This window comes from Oryzias latipes, chromosome 17 (genome assembly GCF_053564925.1).
Source record: "Oryzias latipes strain Hd-rR chromosome 17, Olatipes_Hd-rR_3.1".
NCBI lineage: Eukaryota > Metazoa > Chordata > Actinopteri > Beloniformes > Adrianichthyidae > Oryzias > Oryzias latipes.
Genome location: NC_136253.1, coordinates 5,104,510 through 5,124,180, shown reverse-complemented (window position 1 = coordinate 5,124,180; position 19,671 = coordinate 5,104,510). Strand labels below are relative to the sequence as shown.

Genomic DNA, 19,671 nt, shown 5'->3' with positions numbered 1-19,671 from the left:
ACGTGACGAGAATCTACGGCGCCTCAAATGCGCCAAAAAGATTTCCGCGGTGTGTCGTCTAAAAACATGACGGTTACTCAAAACATAAACAAATAAATATAAAATAATAATATATATAAATTATAAACCACGTATACAAATAAAAAAGATCAAAATGAGTCAAAATCTAAAGAAAAGTATTGATTTTGTTTAAATTTAACTGCAACCTGATCTTCCAAGCGTTTATTGTTTAAAATGTAATTCTTCTCTTTAAAGCATCCTCAAGCCTTAAATAAGACGATTACCAGACATCTTTTAGGATCAAAAGACAGCATAATCTATTCCAATGCTTCAAATAATTTGTCAAAATAGTTTAAATTAATTTAAATACACTAAATATACACTAGAGGGCGAAAGTGTTGCATAAACTAACCCCTGATGAGGTTGTGTTTGAAGGTTCATTCATGTTTTTATGTAAACAAGACTGACTGAAAAGCTCTGCTTGTTTCTGTTTTTACGGGGTTCTTTAGCTGTGAAACACTACATTCGTCTTCAGGATTTGTTGATCATGCTGCTTTAACAGTTTATCTTGGCTTTATGCCAAAACAAATAAAACAAAGTGACAAATGCAGATCGAAGTTATTAAAAAAAATATATTCTATAGATAGATCTATATCACGTAGATATATCCATCTTTATCGATATATTTATCGATACAGATATATACATCTGTATCTATATCGCCAGGGTAGCTCGAACTTTCACGCAGGAATCCAGGGTTTGATTCCCGGGGGGAATGAACAATTAGTGGCATAATGGTGAGCAGTTAACCTCACCCAGTGAGGGTCCATGGGCAAGACCCTTAACACCTACCTCATAACATGAGAGACAATGAACCACATGTCGTCCCGTCTGTTTTAATGTGTTATACCCAGTTATTTTGTCCAGTTATGTTTAATTTCTGCATCATGAGTGAGAGAGGGGGAGGGGATGATGAGGTTATTTAGCACCCCTAGTGCAAAGATTGGGTACATGAACTGAAGTTACAGTTAGATTCATGATAAAAAAAAAATGCATGGGAGATATTGTAATGAGCCACATTGTTTAATTTATTTTAACTTTATGCATGGGAGATATTGTAATGAGCCACATTGTTTCATTTATTTTAACTTTATAAAAATGAGAAAATCTGCAGGCTCTAACTTAGACATATGAGAATTCAAGAAGAACAATACATTAATATGGAAAAACGTTTAATTGAATTGGAGTAATATGACATTTAGTTAGATAAATGTGTACATTTGAGTTGTATAAACAACTATTGAGTTGGATAGATGTAAGAAATTAGGTTGAATAAATTTAACTCAATTGCTAGTTACCAATTGAATCAATTCATTTAAGTTTTTTAAGTTGTGTATATATATATACACATCACAATGTAATTGGAAATAAGACCAGAAACTGGTGCATTTACTCTGTCCGTTATTTTTCTCCAAGCAGAAACTCTTTTTTTTTTTTTTTTGCTGATGAAGCCGTATTACTTTTTTGAAGGGCGTATAATCTTCATATGCCATCATTAAAATCTCAGTTTCCGTCTCACTAAGAATAGGGGTCTCTTTTGTTCTCCACACATTTCAATGGTGACTCTGGAAATCGGCAATCTATTGAGAATGTCTTTATGTACTTGACATGCACGTGCATTAACCCAGGGTTACCAAGTCCAGCGTAATTACGCCAACTCATATCTGGTCTTTTTGAACCGACATACCCAGAGTAAGCAAGTTCAGGTGGACTTCAGCCAGAGTTCAGGGTTAAAGTCAGGGTAGTTTAATCTTGCTTTCTGGAATACCCCCCAGACCCACCAAGGCTAGAAACTGAACAGTACTGGAAAAATATCTGGGAGAAAGAGACAGCAAATAACAGCAATGCCCAGTGGCTGATCTCTCTGAGAAAAGGACATAGGAACCTCCCTGAACAGAATCCAGTAACCATAACAGTGGCAGACATCCAAGAAAGAGTCTTAGGTATGAAAAACTGGACATCACTGGGCCCTGACATGATACATGCCTACTGGCTAAAGAAACTCACCGCACTCCACGGGCAGCACAAATGAACCAGCTGCTAAGAGATGGGACTCACCCCGAATGGCTAACGGAAGGGCAAACGATCCTGATCCAGAAGTATCCCTCAAAGGGTGCAGTCCCATCCAACTACCAGCCAATAACCTGTCTCTCCATAACATGGAAGCTCATGTCAGGCATCACTGCAACCAAGATTAATAGGCACATGGATCAATACATGAGTAACACACAGAAGGGCATTGGTAGAGACTCCAGAGGAGCCAAACACCAACTCCTGGTTGACAGAACAGTCGCTCAAGACTGCAGGTCACGACACACCAACCTGTGCACAGCCTGGATTGATTACAAGAAAGCCTATGACTCAATACCACACACATGGATCACTGAATGCTTGGAGCTGTACAACATCAACAGGACTCTAAGAGCCTTCATAGGAAACTCAATGAAGCTGTGGAAAACCACCCTTGAAGCCAATGGGAAGCCACTTGCACAAGTGTCCATCAAATGTGGGATATACCAAGGTGATGCTCTGTCCCCACTGCTGTTCTGCATAGGTCTGAACCCCCTCAGCCAAATAATCAACAATACTGGCTATGGATACCGACTCAGAAATGGGGCCAACATCAGTCACCTCCTCTACATGGATGACATCAAGCTATATGCTAAAAGCGAGCGTGACATTGACTCCCTGATCCACACCCATAGGATCTACAGTACTGACATTGGGATGTCATTCGGGCTCGAGAAATGCAGCCGGATGGTGACAAAGAGAGCCAAGGTAGTCCACACAGGGGGGATCTCACTCCCAGAAGGAACAATAGCAGACATTGAGGACAGTTACAAGTACCTTGGAATTCCGCAGGCAAATGGCAACCTGGAGCAGGCAACAAGGAAAGCTGCAACAGCTAAATACCTCCAACGAGTAAGGCAAGTCCTGAGAAGGCAGCTCAATGGCAAAAATAAGACCCGGGCAATAAACAGCTACGCACTGCCAGTTATCAGATACCCTGCAGGAATAATAAGATGGCCAAAGGAAGAGATACAGACCACGGATGTTAAAACACGTAAGCTCCTCACCATGCATGGAGGGTTCCATCCCAAATCCAGCACCCTAAGACTGTATGCTAGCCGTAAGGAAAGAGGCCGAGGACTAGTGAGCGTAGAAGCCACTATCCAGGATGAAACATCCAAGATGCATGAGTACATCAAGCTCAAGGCCCCAACTGACAGCGTGCTCAGTGAATGTCTCAGGCAATGGAGAGCAGAGGACACAGTGCTGGAGGACAGATCCTCATGGGAGGACAAACCCCTGCATGGGATGTACCACCGGACCATAACTGAAGTGGCTGATATCAAGAAGTCCTACCAATGGCTAGAAAGGGCTGGTCTACAGGACAGCACTGAAGCACTCATCCTGGCAGCTCAGGAACAAGCCCTGAGCACCAGAGCAATAGAGGCTCAGATCTACCACACCAGACAAGACCCAAGGTGTAGGCTGTGCAAAGAGGCGCCTGAAACAATCCAGCTATATCTATCTATCTATATGTATATCTCTATCTATCTATCTATCTATCTATCTATCTATCTATCTATCTATCTATCTATCTATCTATCTATCTATCTATCTATCTATCTATCTATCTATCTATCTATATCTATATCTATATCTATATCTATATCTATCTATATCTATCTATCTATCTATCTATCTATCTATCTATCTATCTATCTATCTATCTATCTAGCTAGCTAGCTAGCTAGCTAGCTATCTAGCTATCTATCTATCTATCTATCTATCTATCTATCTATCTATCTATCTATCTATCTATCTATCTATCTATCTATCTATCTATCTAGCTAGCTAGCTAGCTAGCTAGCTAGCTAGCTATCTAGCTATCTATCTATCTATCTATCTATCTATCTATCTATCTATCTATCTATCTATCTATCTATCTATCTATCTATCTATCTATCTATCTATCTATCTATCTATCTATCTATCTATCTATATCTATATCTATAAATCTATCTATCTATCTATCTATCTATCTATATCTATATCTATAAATATATCTATCTATATCTATATCTATATCTATATCTATATCTATCTATATCTATCTATCTATCTATCTATCTATCTATCTATCTATCTATCTATCTATCTATCTATCTATCTATCTAGCTAGCTAGCTAGCTAGCTAGCTAGCTAGCTAGCTATCTAGCTATCTATCTATCTATCTATCTATCTATCTATCTATCTATCTATCTATCTATCTATCTATCTATCTATCTATCTATCTATCTATCTATCTATCTATCTATCTATCTATCTATCTATATCTATATCTATAAATCTATCTATCTATCTATCTATCTATCTATCTATCTATCTATCTATCTATCTATCTATCTATCTATCTATCTATCTATCTATCTATCTATATAAAACTACTTATGTTAAATAACTCATTATTTATTTATTATAAGTTTTTAAAGTGACAACTACAGTTGCATAGAAAACATATGTTTGCTCGTTATTCCACCATAAATCATTTTAAATTTGATTCTGTCAGGTAATGTTATATGGACAGTGTTTAAGTCCTGATGTCCAGTTGCCCAATCCGTTATTTCAAGTTCGATTACCCTAGATATGAATAATTACACATCAGTTTTTATTTTTATTTTAAGAGATTAAAAACCTTTATGCTCTTGCGGGCCACATAAAAGGACATGGAGGGCCACATTTGGCCCCCGGGCCTTGAGTTTGACAAGTGGTCTAACATGACTCTAAGGAGCTTTGTTTCTTAATCATGTTCCATTTCTATTTTATTTTATCCTTTCCTTTAACTGCATCAAAAACGATAAAAAATTGTTTTCTTCTCATTTAAATGATGATAATAATGTAGTGTGAGTAGTCATTTAGATTGTTTTAATCGTACTCTGTTGAGATTCTTGAAGCACAAACAGCACACCCACAGTCGAGCGATCTGATTGGCTAAAATAATTGCCAGTCAAATGTGGGCGGGGTCAGGGGAGTAGCTGGATGAAAGTCGACGGAGCTGTCAAACAGCAACAGTCGTGTGAAATATCATCACGGGCTGCGCTAAAATAAACAGTGACGGCGCTCCGCCGGGACCTCCGACTGGGACTCGGTTTACCGTCAACAATTCAGCCGTCGGGGGTTTTTGGACTTTCCGGCCGTCGTGGTGAGAAACTCGTTTGTTTGGTGCGCGTTTGTTGGATCTCTGGCTAATGCCTGTTAGCTTGTGGCTTCGTTCGTTCGAGTTTTGTTGACAAACTGGCCCGGTCGCTCGTCCGAGGCTAGCTGCGCGGTTGTGGCTTTAGCCTCCCGGGAGAGGCTTGGGACTCCGCTCGGAGTGTTTTCGTAAACTCCCTAAGGAATTCCTAAAAAATAAAAAAAAACAGGTGAGTCAGCGGAACTTTTAACAGGAGTGAACTCTCATAGTGTAACTACCCCCCTCCCCCCCGAGTGTCGCACTCATCAAACAAGCATTTGTTTATTTGTTAAATAAGGGCAGGTTTTTCCTCTGTGGAGACTCTGTCCTCAATGTGTTCATCACTTTCAAAGCCTTAAAGAATGATTGGTATTCTTGGTAGTTTACCACAAAAAGATTGTGGACAGATAAGAGTTTTGGTCTTGCTGAATGAGTGCTTGGTATCATTTTTGATGAAAGCTGTTTTCAGTCTTTTTGAGAGGGAAAAAGTCAGATAAAAAAGAACAAATAACCCCCAAAATTTGCACAAAAGAAAATCATGGTGTTGTTACAGTGTTGAAAATTAATTACAAATCGCTTCTCGTGATTATAAAGTGTGCAAAACAAGAAAAAAGAATTAGCAGAGGACAATGGTATGAAAATGTTTGCTGCAGCCTATCATTATAAAATCACTTACCATCTGATTTATTGTTGCCTTGTTGTATTAGCCTATAATCTGCTGCAGACAGCTGGATGTTGTTGGGTGTGTGGAACCGCTGGTAAAACATTTGGCCTCGGGCTGCACTTGTGTTTCTCCATCTGTTTTGCAGTAGCAACAGGCCACATTTTTACAGTCCTAAAAAAAGTGGCCTTTGAAAATGCCTCCCCCTTTCCACGCAGCTCCTTTAGTGTGGTGTTTTGATTCCAAACCCTTTGAATGTAGAGACGGCAGGGTTTGGTTCAGAAGCAAATATATATAGTCGTGATTGCAGAGGGTCTGGGTGTAGTTTAGTTTTAGAAGTTTAGTTTCAGCATTGTCATATTATAAAAAAAGCACATGTTTTTTAGGAGAAAGTGCTGCATGTTTTTGGGGTCTTTGCCAACAGGGACTTGGTTGACATTTCCATGACGTTTCATGCTGTATTGTTGTCATTTTGACTGCAGAACACTCCCAGTTTAATAACTATATTAGAAGGATTTAACAAAACAAGGCAAGTTTATTTGCATAGGACATTTCGTCTACAAAGACAATTCAAAATGCTTTTTATAAAACATTAGAAGAACATGTGATCATCATAGTAAAAAATTAAAGAACCTGAAAAAGAACTGCATTATAAGTCAGCTTAAAGCAACAGTAAACCTTTGAATATAAACAAACTAAAGGCAGCTGAGAACAAATGAGTCTTTTACCTGGATTAAAAAAAAAAGTTTCAATTGATATAAGCCTTTTTGGAAGTCTTGTTCCTGATCTGTGGAGCATAGAAGGTGAATGCAGCTTCTCCATGTTTGGTTTGGATTCTAGGAACTAACAAAAGTCCAGATCCAGACGAGCAGAGAGGTCTGGTTGGTGCATGCTGGGTCTGGGTCACTGTAGGATCAAATCTTATAGTGATGGCCTTTTGACTGATGCTAATGTTAGAAGGTTTTCAAAATATATTCAGTGTTTTTTTTTTTTTTTTTTATGGTACGGAAGAAGCCATTACCCATAAAACATTTTTTTAGTAATTAATTGACGTTTAAAATGATATGTTTTCCGAAGCCCCAGATGATGATGATATTGATGATGGTGATGGTAATAACAGTTCTTTATTTAAAAGAAGACCATGCAAATAAAAAAAATGATGATAATAATAATAATAAAAAATTAAGATTATACCATGAATAATCTTAATTTTTTTAGTAAGTAAGTTTTTAGTAAGTATGTTTTTTGTTTATTTTTTTAGTTAGTAAGGCCAGAATCAGCCAAAGGTTCATTTTCATATAGTCTCCTGGCTATTATGTTAAAAAAGCACAAATACATATACAATAAAATGCATATTTAAACACTTACTTTATAAATGTATAAAATACAACATCGTAATCACAGCATTAAATGGTTTTAAAATTCTTGATCTTTGCCTCAGATTTCTTCTGGCTTAGCTTTTGGTGTTAATTCAAGCTGAGAATGTTACATGATTTTTACGTTATTTTAAACGATGAAAGACTGCTCTCAATCAAATGCAGAATTGTTCAGCATCATTTTTGTTCTTTCAATCCCCCATATGCTGTAAAACCCTTTGAATCCTTTTAGAAGTTTCTGTGGATGTGGGAAGGGTTGTATTCTTAGTGAAATCTGCCTCAACCACATATGTGGGTGTTTGGATCCAGACCAGCTTTTTTCATTGCTGTTGTGTTTAAAGGAGTTGTATTTTCTTCTTGCTGACTTGCACTTGGGTAGTTCATTAGCTTTGTGCCCAGTTTTAGGCAGACACGCACATCCCTGCACTGGCTGGGGCAGAGCTCATCTTTAGTGTCTAAGGCAGGGGCAGCAGCACTTAGTCCTACAGCCTGGCAAGAAAGGACAGTTAGTTGATTAGAGAGAGTGATTTTAAAATAGACTGTGATCGCAGACACCTTCCAGATGTTGTACAGTATTTCCCAAAGAGAAGTGTCATTTCTGTTTTTAGAATTGCCTTTTTTCTTTTTAACATAATCAGACCTAGGCTCAACACTTAGGTTGCCATTTTGCAACCACAGACTAGAGGTAAGATCTTAAGCCCGAGTCAGAACCCGTCAGGGACTAAAATGACAATCATTACATTCGGGTCGGGTCGGGCCGGGCTTCTCTCTCGCTGACTTTTTTATTAAATATATGTTTATAAAATACTAAAACGATGTGTGGATACTAAACTAAGGAATACTTGTTATAAATAAATAATTTGGTTAAAACAGAGAAGGCGCTGTAAGGTCATTGCTATATAACTACTACTAAACAGGAAGTGCAGACGCTGGGCTGCAGTATTTCTCCGCATAATGAAGCGAGTGCGCATCAAGATCTCTCTTTCACTCTCTTTGTCAGGCCTCTTATTCTGTGTTCCAGCTTTATTTCGTTGTGCAAATGCATTTATCATGATCATAAAAATATGTAGATTATTTTAACCTTAAGAAATCTGGCATTTTTTTCTGCCAAAAATACTATGGGATAAATTGAAATTTCGAGTTTGCTTCGAGCTCGGGCTGTAAATCAAGTTAATTGGTCGGGTTCGGGCTGGGTTGGGCTTTAATGCCCGCGGGCCTGGGTCAGGTCGGGCTGCATTTTTAAGGCCTGATCTTACCTCTACCACAGACCTCTTCATGTCATTTAGATGTGACTGTCTCTCTCTTTACTGCTGCTCCCCCAAACACACATTTGGATTAAAGACCCACCTTAAAGAAACTCGTGTTTTTGGAATTTTTAAAATGTTCTTGTGCATTTTTCTCGACATATGAAGAAGCTATGTCCTGGAAAACAATACTTTTTTAAAATGTTGGCTAAAAACGAAATGGACATAATTCTAAAGTTTTGACAATACATCAAATGAAGATCTAAGTCAAACTTTTGAAATTGTGCACTTTGCACCCAATGCACACAAATGAACATCTTATGACGGGATGACAAGAAAGTGTTAGGTGTGTTTTGTAGATGTTTGTGAAAAAAGACAACACCAAGCTCCTAATGATAGTCTTCACCTTATGAAAAATTATAGTCTCAATGAGCTTTTTAAACATGTTGGCAGGAACCACATAAAACAAGCGTCTAAAAGGCTCAACAATAATTATTATAATTCACAATAATGCCTTTATTACTCCCACAGTCTCAAAAATACATCAAATCTCTCACTTTCTTCATCCATCAGATCCAGTTTTTAATAGCAGACAAAAGATTGGAAAAAAAATTAATTAAATATTTCTGTTTGGTTATTATGTGTAACTAAGCTTTCAGGTTTTTTATTTTATGTTGCGATTAAGAGTTTTAAGAGTATGTTGTTGTTTTGGAAGCAGTCACAGCATGAACCCCTCAACAGTTAAAGCAGCTGTTCTAATGTAAGCGATGATGCATCAGGCCCCGCTGGTGGTAGCCTTGACGCCTCTGATGATGCGTCACCTGCATGGAAGCCTCTTTTGTTCCTGAAGTGTCCCTGTGTCATGCTGCTGTGGGTGTTCTTTAAAGAGGATGAAGGTAGTCAAATGAAACCAGGTACATTTGGGTTAAAACGAGTGGGAAACATAGCAAAATATGTTTTCTGTCCGGTTGTCCCATGCAAGCAGTTACATTAATAAACTACCCATTCTCCACCCATCAGCTGTTCTGATGGACAGTCTTCTCTTTGTGGGTTGGAGGATTTGAAAACACTGTGGTGTGTATTATGCTTTGCTATATTTTCTATACAATCAGTTGTGAATCAATGCCTACGTAATGTGATGCGTTTTTATTCATGCTGGCGATGTGGCCTTAGGAATAAAGTGCTTAACATTGTCTGACATTTCTGTGCCCTGATCTTGATCCAAGCTGTCTTTATAAATGAAACATAACTGATGGTCGTATTGAAAAGATGGTTTTGTTTTACTGAAGTACTTGAGAGAGCTGCTTTTCTAGACACATTCTGCATATAAAACATTTTCCTTTCACAGAAGGTATTCCTTAAATGCATGAAAGCCACATTGTTTAGAAGTATCAAAAATATTTTTTGTCCTGGGCTTGCTTTCCTGCTCCCTTTGTACCCTGCTGACTTTGTTTTAGATGGCAAAAAGACCAGGACCTGAGCTATTCCCTGGCTAATCTCCCATAATTGGACAATCGGGCCCTATTACAGCCATTACATTTAAGCCTGTTGAGCAATAGTCTCGTCAATACTGAAGAGAGACTTATACCACAGCTACAGTTGCTTTGATTTGATTGCAATACTTGATTTGGTGATTTAGTTGTTTTCTACAGTCCATTAGTGTATAAAATTTGGCACACTGCTCTGTTCAATCCTATCTCAAAAAAGATGAAGATAACAAACTGAAACTTGTTAAAATAAATGTATTTTTTCTTCCTTTAGGTTTTCAACGACCCAACATCCCTCTGTGAATGACGCAAAGTTGTCATCGAACTGAACTTTTCCATTGCGTCCAACGAGAAAGTGGACCAGTATAATCTTGCGTCACATCCAGAGTCCATCCAGAGTTTACCCAGAGGCACACCCCAAAGCTTCAGCCTATGTTTCCATGTATATTTACTCCCAGGACACGGATTACACACTGTGCTGCTGCGAAACTCCTCTGCAATATCAGGGCAATCCTGTCCTCTTGTCATGTGGCTGCTTTACAGAAAAAGGCCTAAATTAGCCTCACTGTCATTGCTTTGTACTACATCGCCATGGACCGGAATAAACGCAACTCCATCGCTGGTTTCCCTTCACGGTCGGAACTCCTCAGTGAGGACAGCGATGGTGTTGGAGGAGTAGGAACTGGGGAGATGGGCCCACCATCTCAGGTCAGTATTTTCACTTTAACAGTTTACTAAAATGGTAAACTCTGGAAACTTTACCTTTACTTGAAGTAAACTATGCTTTGGTAAAACACAACTGTGATAAGTGAAGTAAAAAGTTGAGTCATGGTGTTATTTGACCAGGAGGAAACAGTGTCTAAGAGGACTTTAGTAAGGTATTGTTTTGCCAAACTAAAAAGGCAAAGTGTTAGTCTGTAATTTGAGATGTATTACACTCGGATGGCAGACTAGATGACAGCTAAAGATTGTTATTCTTTGTATAAAAAGTTAGAATCTTTGTTAACAAAGTTATTAATTAGTTTATCATCACTTTTGTAGTTTCCGATCACAGACGTAAGAGATTAGGTACTGAAAAGTTGTTGTTTGTTTGGACCATGACTATCTGTGTAGCTGACTCTAAAGATCTTCCTCGTTACTTAAAGGAGAACCATCTTGATCCCATCTAAACATGTCATCATGCGTATCAATTGAAGATGTCCTTTTGTCCTCAGCTGGGGGGCAGGGTATGTCCTTCCTCATACAGAGCCCTCATCAGTGCCTTTACCTGTCTAACACGCCTTGATGACTTCACTTGTGAATGGATTGGCTCAGGATTCTTCTCTGACGTCTTCAAGGTGGGTGAAGATCACATTGTGTCTCCTCTTGGTCTCTTCTTAAGCCAATCTTGAACTACATCTTTAGACTGTTAGTTTTCGGTGTGTCATGTATTTTTTGGTCACACTTTCCTCCGTCTATCAATCAAGAGCTTTCCTGGAGTGGTTTAAAATTTTCCTCACATCTTAATCTGTTCTTTGTGTTTTCCTTAAACGTGACGGTTGTCAGGCAGCTCTTCCTCTCTAGCTGTAATGCTTGAATGACTGAAGTGTGTTTGTTGAACCTGAAGTAGTTTTCCATTTGATATAATCCAGTCAAATTGATATCCCTTGTGGGTCAAAATCCTTTTACTTATTATTCCATTTGACATTTCTAGGTCGATTTAGACATTGCCTCAATACTAAACCTCCTCAAGGCAAACCCCCGGAGGTTAGGTCATTGTTATTATTTTTCTTATAGAGAAATCATTAAACAGTTTACCCAGTAATAAATAATAAAAGAATTACGGTTTAGGAAAAAAAACTTGAAGCTCTTTTTTTGTAGTTTATAGAATTTTAACAGCCAACAAGACTTTGAGGAGCTCTCCTATAACGCTTTAACACACTGTGAAAAACCATTGAATGTACAGTTCATCCATTTAACATTAGCTTGTGTGGTTTGATGGAGCAGGTTGACTTTCCTTTCCATTGCGTCTTGTGGATAGAATGACTGCTGGTTCAATGACGGCATCTGAGAGCTGCAGATGTTTGAGCGATTGTTAAAAAGGCACGTCTGTCAGTGTATTTGAAAAGGAAATCTGTTTGAGGTCGATTATCATTTTCATTTTAACCGCTGTGGATTGTATAAAGTTGACTATTTGCTGGCAATAAAGAAGCACAAATAAACACTCATTTAGGATCTTGTAAACCAGTTTGTCTTTATGATGCCGTAAATTATGTAAGTGATTAAACACATCCTTGTTTGGAACGCATGTAAACTAAATTTTTACTTGTTGTCCAGTGGGGATGTACCAAGATGAAAATTTACGTCTGAAGCTGAATAAAAATGAAAAAGCTTGGCCGAATAGTCACTGAAAACCCAATATGAGCTTTTTGATGGTTTTTAAATCTCACATAAATGGCCTACCTTAAATTTTTTTGCCATGTAAATATTTACATCTAACCACACATCTGAGAAATGCCAACTGCTCAGTATGGTGGAACAGGGTTCAATAGACACCATAAGCCTCTGAAAGCCAATTTCTTCCACAACACCAAACGGTTGCTCACTTCCAGCCATGGACTCTGTTACCTTCTTTGTGATTCCGTCTGCTTTGGCACTATCCAAGCTTTTATGTCTTTTCAAATATGTCGGCCACGGATGGAGTACTGCCAGGTCTCCGGTTGTTTTGCTTTTAAATGGCATAGTAATGCAAAGGAGCTAAAGGTATAAGCAGTTGAACCTCCTCTTGAAAATTTGGTGCAGGTCTTCCTGCAGTTCTTTTAGTGTTCTCAGTTACTTTAAAGACTTCCTCACTGTCGACATTTTAAAGAAGGTGCAAGATCAGTGATGCACGTTCATTGACCAAACTTTGATTGCATCACATGCCATTATATGGCCTTACTTGAACTCCCTCCCTCCAAAGATCGTCTATAACTTTTTTTCCCAATATTCTGCAGAAATATTCAGTGAATTCCTATTATCTACTATTTAGATTAGATTAAATAACTTTATGTATCCCATGATGGGGAAATTCACTTATCTCCGGCAGCAAGAAGGACATTCAGAAATGACAGCATTCAAATTCAATAAATACAGCTGCAAAAGTGACTTGTGATCCACTGCAAACATAGTGATTAACTGTAAACATTTGACCCACTTTTTTTTTTTTAAATTTAAATAAAAAAAACAAAACGTTTTTTTTTTTAAAAATATTGGCGAATACCAATTACCATAGTATTTTTCAGAGTATTACCATATTTTCCGGACTATAAGTCCCTGCGGAGTATAAGTCGCACCCCTTGTCAAACTATAAAAAGAAAGGGGCGACATATAGTCCGGAAAATACGGTAATCACATTTTTTTTTCATAATTTGGGTGCGAATTATGCAATTTCTAAAGAAGTAAATCCCAACTACTGCTAGAGGGTGCTGTAGGTGTGTGTACCAGTATTTGCTACTGACAGCAGCCCAGAAGAAGTGTTGCTCAGTCTGACACCGAGCTCGGTGGAATCGTTCTAAAGTGTCACAATAGATTTAGTTCAATAGATTTAATAATTTAAAGTGATATAAAGAGTTTAGTTGTCTTGTTAGCATGTTCTTTAATAATTGTTTACTAGTTGCGCTAAATACAGATATTCAGTCTATTACTGTTATTTAAAATGTATGTTTTTGGTCCAGTATGATGTTAAATAAATTCCTCCCAAAAGTGCGGAATTTATTTATATGATATGATATAATTTTTTTCTTTATTATGTATTTTTGGCTGCTGGGACTTTAACTCCGGAGTGACTATAGTCTGAAAAATACAATAGACTGAAGTTGAATTTTTTTGTTTGTCTATACATTGTGCCTTTGAGTCTGACGTCACACATGGAACCTCTCAGCAGTAACATGCTACCTTGCTATTTGATGCTGTTTCCACTGTTTTTCATGGGAAATTCTTGTCATTTTTCTGTTTTTCCCTGTAAGAAAAGAACCAACTGGTTCTAAATTGAAAGTGCAAATTAAGGTGAGACCAGAGCACGTAAAAAACTGAAGTCAGGCTGAACGTGAATGGAAAAAATGAGGAACGTAATTAAGAGGGAAAAAGAGGAAGAAGACCTTTGATGGGTTGGAACCTTTGTTGAAAAAAAGATGAAAAGTGAGGGATGAAAGGAGGTTTTGTCTAAAAGATAGAAATGACAAGGACTGCGACAGATGAAGAGGAGTTTCTAGAGAAGAGGACAGTTTGGCAGTTTGGGTGGGAAAATGGGAAGAGTTTGAAGGGTTCCAGCTTTCATCTTAGCAGAGGTGAGTGGTAGGAGAGCTTTAGAGAAGGCTCCTTCAGACAATGATTAGGATCGAGCGGCAGGGTTTTTTGAGGTGGATCAGAAGCACATGCAGGTTGGGGGATGTGAAGAGTGAGGAATTGGGGGTCGAAGGAGGATAGATGGACGTGGGGGAGGAGGCTTTTAGAGGAGTGGCCATCTGTTGTTTCTGCTCCCCTGGAGTGGAGCGTCGCCCCGAAAACGCTCCCGTCCTTTGAACTGGAATGAGGTTCAAAGGGTTTTGCGTGCGTGAAACCGATGGAGATGTAGGCGAAGTTTAGACTTTGTTCATTTACAACAGTGACTGTGCACAAAGGAACATTGATCACATGAAATGTGAAAAGATGTGTTGTACCAGGTTATAGCAAAATAGCTAATTAACCTGCAGTCCATACAATGTAAGAACAGGAAAATGGAAACAAGGAAAAGCAAAAACAACTAAAACCATTAGACTTTAACAGAGTGGCGTGATGTGATGAGCACAGCTAAGAAATTGATTAAAAAAATTAGGCAGATTAACAAAGCAAAAAAAAAAAGATCATTTTTAATGGTGTAACGATACGCTAAAATCTCAATTCGGTTCGATTCAGAGTTTCATAGGGCTTGTTTCGGTACTGCTGTTTAACAAATCTGCCTGAGATGAACTGCTATTTTATGAACTATTATTTAATTGTTATTTATTGTGTGTGTTTTGCTGCCGGACACCTGAACTTAATAAGGTTTTATCTATCTTTTCTTTTTCTGTCTTTTTTTCAGTACAAAATACTAAGGCATAAAAAATTACTTACAAAATGCATTTATTGATTTTACACAACAATAAATAAAATTGACCTATGTAGGATATCTGCTTAATAAAATAAGAAGAATTATTAGCTGCCAGGAACCAAAAACTTTGGATATTAACACTGGCCTAAAAAAACATTTTAACTTGCACATTTTTTTTCTTGTACACCCGACTGTTACAGTCTCTGATGCCGTTTTAAGTTCGTTAACAGATTATATGTGTTACCGTGTTATACACTATCTTTGTGTAACAATGTCAACACACAGCATTCGACTTATCTAATTGTCTTTTCCCTTCATGGATGCTGACAAAAAAGCCAAAGTGTTCCCCCCACACAGGAGAGAGTAAGGAGATGGGAGGGGGGGGAGGTCCTCATCTCTGGCCTTGCGTCTGCATTAGCCATATGTTGACATGCTTACTGTCCGTCACCTAATAGAGGTGAAAAGTCACGGCTAACATTACTTCCGCCTCGGCGCAAAGTTAACACAGTGGCAACCTGGGGGCTAGCCCCGCCTATAGCCACTAAGACTCATGGGAAGTGTGAAACCTTGTGTGTTGAATCCTTCACCATCACTGAGAGAGCTGCCGTATCGAAATGGTTAGGTTCAACTACGTGATTTTTTACGCCCCTATTAATTTCACGTTAAACCATCCTAGTACATATTTGAATTTTAGTGTAATTTCAACTTACAGAAGCTGCTGCACTGTGACCGTCTGTTCTGACTTGGTCTCAGCTGTCAATTCCCAGTTTTGCTGTAAATAACACCTGTTCATTGTGTTTAAGTGACGGTTCTAAAGGAAGAAAATGCAAACCTTTCTTAAATAACATGAAGCTGACCCTTTGTGTTACTAAAATGATTGTTGAGTCTTCTTAACACTTGTGCGATCTTAACATTCTGTTTACTCCCCTTGTCTTTTGGTCCAAAAATTACCTCCCCTCAAGATAATGAAACTTCATTAAACTTTAATATCTGTTACGTGTGCTAAAACAGCTTGTTACTTATGAATTCAGCTCAGTTTGTTTTATTTTTACGCAACACACAAATACAATCATCAGTGGATGCAGCAGCCAAATTTATTTGTGGAGCAGACAAATTTTGACTGCATAAAGGCAATCTGTCAGAATTCTACCCTCACCCCTATATAGTGCACTATATAGTGCGTTTGCCATTTTGTAGTGCTGTCAGAATCTACAATTCCAAAATCCAATGCCCTAGAGATTTTCCAGAAGTCTCTGCAAAAAACCAGTGTGCATCGATGGTCACTAGATCTGCAAATATAGACCACAATGCATTGCGTCGGAACAATTCTTGCCAAAACGAATTGTGTGTCTAGGACTCATACAATTTCAAGTTAGAAAATGACTTAACTAACAAAAGCTTGATCTAATTGTGTTTCATGATTTGTTCTATTATGCATTATAATATTTTAGCTAGTAACACTTTTCTACTTGATATCCGGTCAGAGAAGATGTGTTTTTTACATGTCAAGCATTTGCATCCCTGCAAGAAGAGTTGTGATGTGTGCAGCGGCAGTTCGTGCTAACTTCTCCTCTAAAACTTCATCTGAAAGATCAAACTCTGAAGGTTTACGGGATAAAAATCTGCAGTGCGATTGAGTTTCTGCTTCCAGGAAACGACTTTACAGAAAGACGCGTCTGTGTGTGGCTGCTCATTCCTTTGGCATGCTGTCATGTAGGTTATGATTTCCTATTTGCTCGTGAGCAGGACTACATGAATAAATGAAGTGTGAATTCATGCAAACTCCTTCCTGTTTTTAATTTGTTGTGAATTGATCAATTAAGTATCACAAATAATTTCTTCTAAAAAATATGTTATATTTCAGGCAAAGAACAAATTCACGTCATGCAGACAAAGCTTGCATATGTTGTTTTTTGTTGGAACTACATGTTTGGTAAAGAGATGATATGTTTTGGTGTCTTGTTCATACAGACGTGTTAGCCTGAAGAGCTTCAGAGTTCCAACGCAGTGATGTGTCGGCAGCGTTTGCTTTCACCTTAGCTGCACTGCGACAGGATTCAGTCAACCGTGGGAGGTGACGCTCCAGCTCTCTGACAAAGATGAGAACTTAAATCCACATAGACAAAATACAAGCATTGATTATGCCGTTCTGAGCGGACACCGTCCAGCGGTGGCTGACCTCATTTTAACTTCTCTTTTCCTCTGTTATTATTGCATAAGCCTCACGGTTTTGTATTATTCACATGGACAGTGCAGCAGTTAAAAGTCACATGCTAGGATTTTATCCACCAGCTACCAAAACAGAAAAATGGAAAGCGTATAAAGCCTCGTAGTTTTTGCAGGATCTTGAATTTAGTTGTAATGGTGTGGATCATGAATGTGTTTCCATTTAGTAATGACGGTTATGAAAGCCTTTTATTGTGTTGCAGGTACGACATCGAGCGTCAGACCAGGTGATGGCCTTGAAGATGAACAAGCTCAGCAGCAACAGAGCGAACATGCTCAGAGAGGTCCAACTGATGAACCGCCTCTGCCATCCCAACATACTCAGGTGTGGAAACTATCTATTGTCTGTAGCAGATTTAGAAATGGATGATTTTTTTAGGAAAGCACCAGTGGAGGCAGTTTGAAAACCTATTTAATGATCCTGATGACCAAACACCACAGAAAAGATCTGTAGCTCTACTGCATTTTTAAAACTGTAAACATCCTAATTTATTCTTATTTGACTGTTTTTAATACAACATTTAGCTTGATTTGAATGTTTTTTGTGTGTTTCTCCCTTTGTATGCATGTTTTTTTTCTCTCTCTGGTTATTGAGTCTATGCTTTTGACCCGTTTCCATTAGAGACGGCTCAAAACTGTGTCAAGCACAGAGCCCATTAACCATGGATTTCATAAACCGCCAGCTTCTGTTAGACTCGCACCAGAGGCCTTCAGGCAAAAAGCGAGGACATTTTTTGCTATGGGGGAGAAGAAGGCTGTGAACAATCATGTCAGCTTTTTAGAAAAGCTTGTCCCCGTCTGGTTTGTCTTTAGTAGAAATCAGGACACTCCTCCAGACCATTGTAGCTGCCGTGACGTTTTGTTTTAAGTTGTTCCTTCCTCTCAAATTTCTTTAGACTTAAGCAGGGTTAAGATGGGTTCTTTGGTTCAAACGCCAACGTTTCTGCACGCTAAGGGTGTCTGGCATCTAATTTTGGAAACCCACATCCAAATACACGGCATAATTAAGTATGAGAAGTCATTTCCTGCCATTTCCAGATCCACATGAAGCCATTCATTTTGAGAAACTGTTTATTCACTCTAGGTACTTTACTGTTACCTGTTCAGTAATCACGGATGTGTTACCAATTTTCTGTTTTTTCCTCTTCTAAATTCCAGTTTACAACTCCACCCAGTGTGTTTAGTTTCAGTGGGTGGTCTTTGACTGTCATCCATAACACGTTTACATTCATAGAGCAAACATAAACAGCTTCTCAGGACCACGTTTGCTTCGGTCAGCTGTTTTGTTTAGAAACCCACGATAAACATCAACCCTGTAGGCGCGATGGAGAAAGCTTTTTCACGTCATCCCTGAATCTAAACTTAGAACGACGACGGTGCGTTTGGTTTTAATGCTAATCACAAAACAAACAAACTCTCACAAATCCTTCAGTCCCTTCTGTGCTGCAGTTTAATTGAATTCCTGGTTGTTGGAGTTCTTTTTTTTTCTGTCCTGCAGCAGTCCTGGACGGCCAGGAGCAGATTGTTTTCATAATTATTTGACCCTGGCCCCGAACTCAAAATGTGCGCACCCCTGGTGAAAAGGAATGTTTGACATGGTGACTTGGTGAAGCTGGAATTAAAGCATTTTCTACGGGTGACATCACAGTTGTTCAGTCCAGGTTTCTTATACAGTTAATGGGTGGGACGAGGGTTGCAATAGACCAGGTGTGCAGAACGCCGGCGAGGGAGGGGCGTGTAGCGGCTGCTCAGGAAGGGCTGCTGGGTCAAAGGTGGGTGGCGATGGCGGGTGGCGCCTGCAGGCTTTACAACGCCACTCATATCTTTTATTTCTAATATTCTCACATTTGGACCAAATGTAAAACTCGAGAAATGCATTTAATAACAACAATGTGATGGTAGGAATAAAACCTCAAATGAGACGACATAAATTTAGAAAGAGTAAAGATTTTGGACTAAACAGATTTCCTTTCACTTCAACAGTAAACATGTTCAGAGCCTCTGGATGGGAGAGTGTGTGTAGTGAACACACACAAACATGAATAAATATTTTTGCGTGTGGACAGTCACGCGTACACATTGTTTACAAAGCCATCTTTGTTAAGCATCTCTCGTGTGTTGTGGGTGTCTTTGTGTTGAACCCACTGTGGGGTCATTGTTTGCTGAAATCCTCCAAGGACCTACAGTTGTGACCTTTAACTGCCTTCAGAGTTATGAGCACTTCAACACAGACAGTTTGTGTCTTTGCTCTGCAGCACGCAGACGCCGCGGTTGACGGAGTGCAGTCCT

The 19,671-nt window shown here is 38.7% G+C and overlaps 1 protein-coding gene across 2 annotated transcripts in view; it reads left to right on the top strand.

Moving 5' to 3' along the window:
* Positions 1 to 5,078: 5,078 nt before the first annotated feature.
* tesk2 (testis associated actin remodelling kinase 2) overlaps positions 5,079 to 19,671 on the top strand; it is a 32,337-nt gene continuing 17,744 nt past the window's right edge. Inside the window, exons 1-4 of one of the 2 annotated variants that reach the window (XM_011486014.4) lie at positions 5,079 to 5,269; positions 10,342 to 10,775; positions 11,282 to 11,404; positions 17,586 to 17,707. In XM_011486014.4, coding sequence (XP_011484316.1) covers positions 10,659 to 10,775; positions 11,282 to 11,404; positions 17,586 to 17,707 — 362 coding nt within the window. In that variant the 5' untranslated portion in view covers positions 5,079 to 5,269; positions 10,342 to 10,658. Of the gene's footprint in view, positions 5,490 to 10,341; positions 10,776 to 11,281; positions 11,405 to 17,585; positions 17,708 to 19,671 lie in introns of both variants that reach the window. The other variant, XM_011486015.4, reaches the window with a different exon arrangement.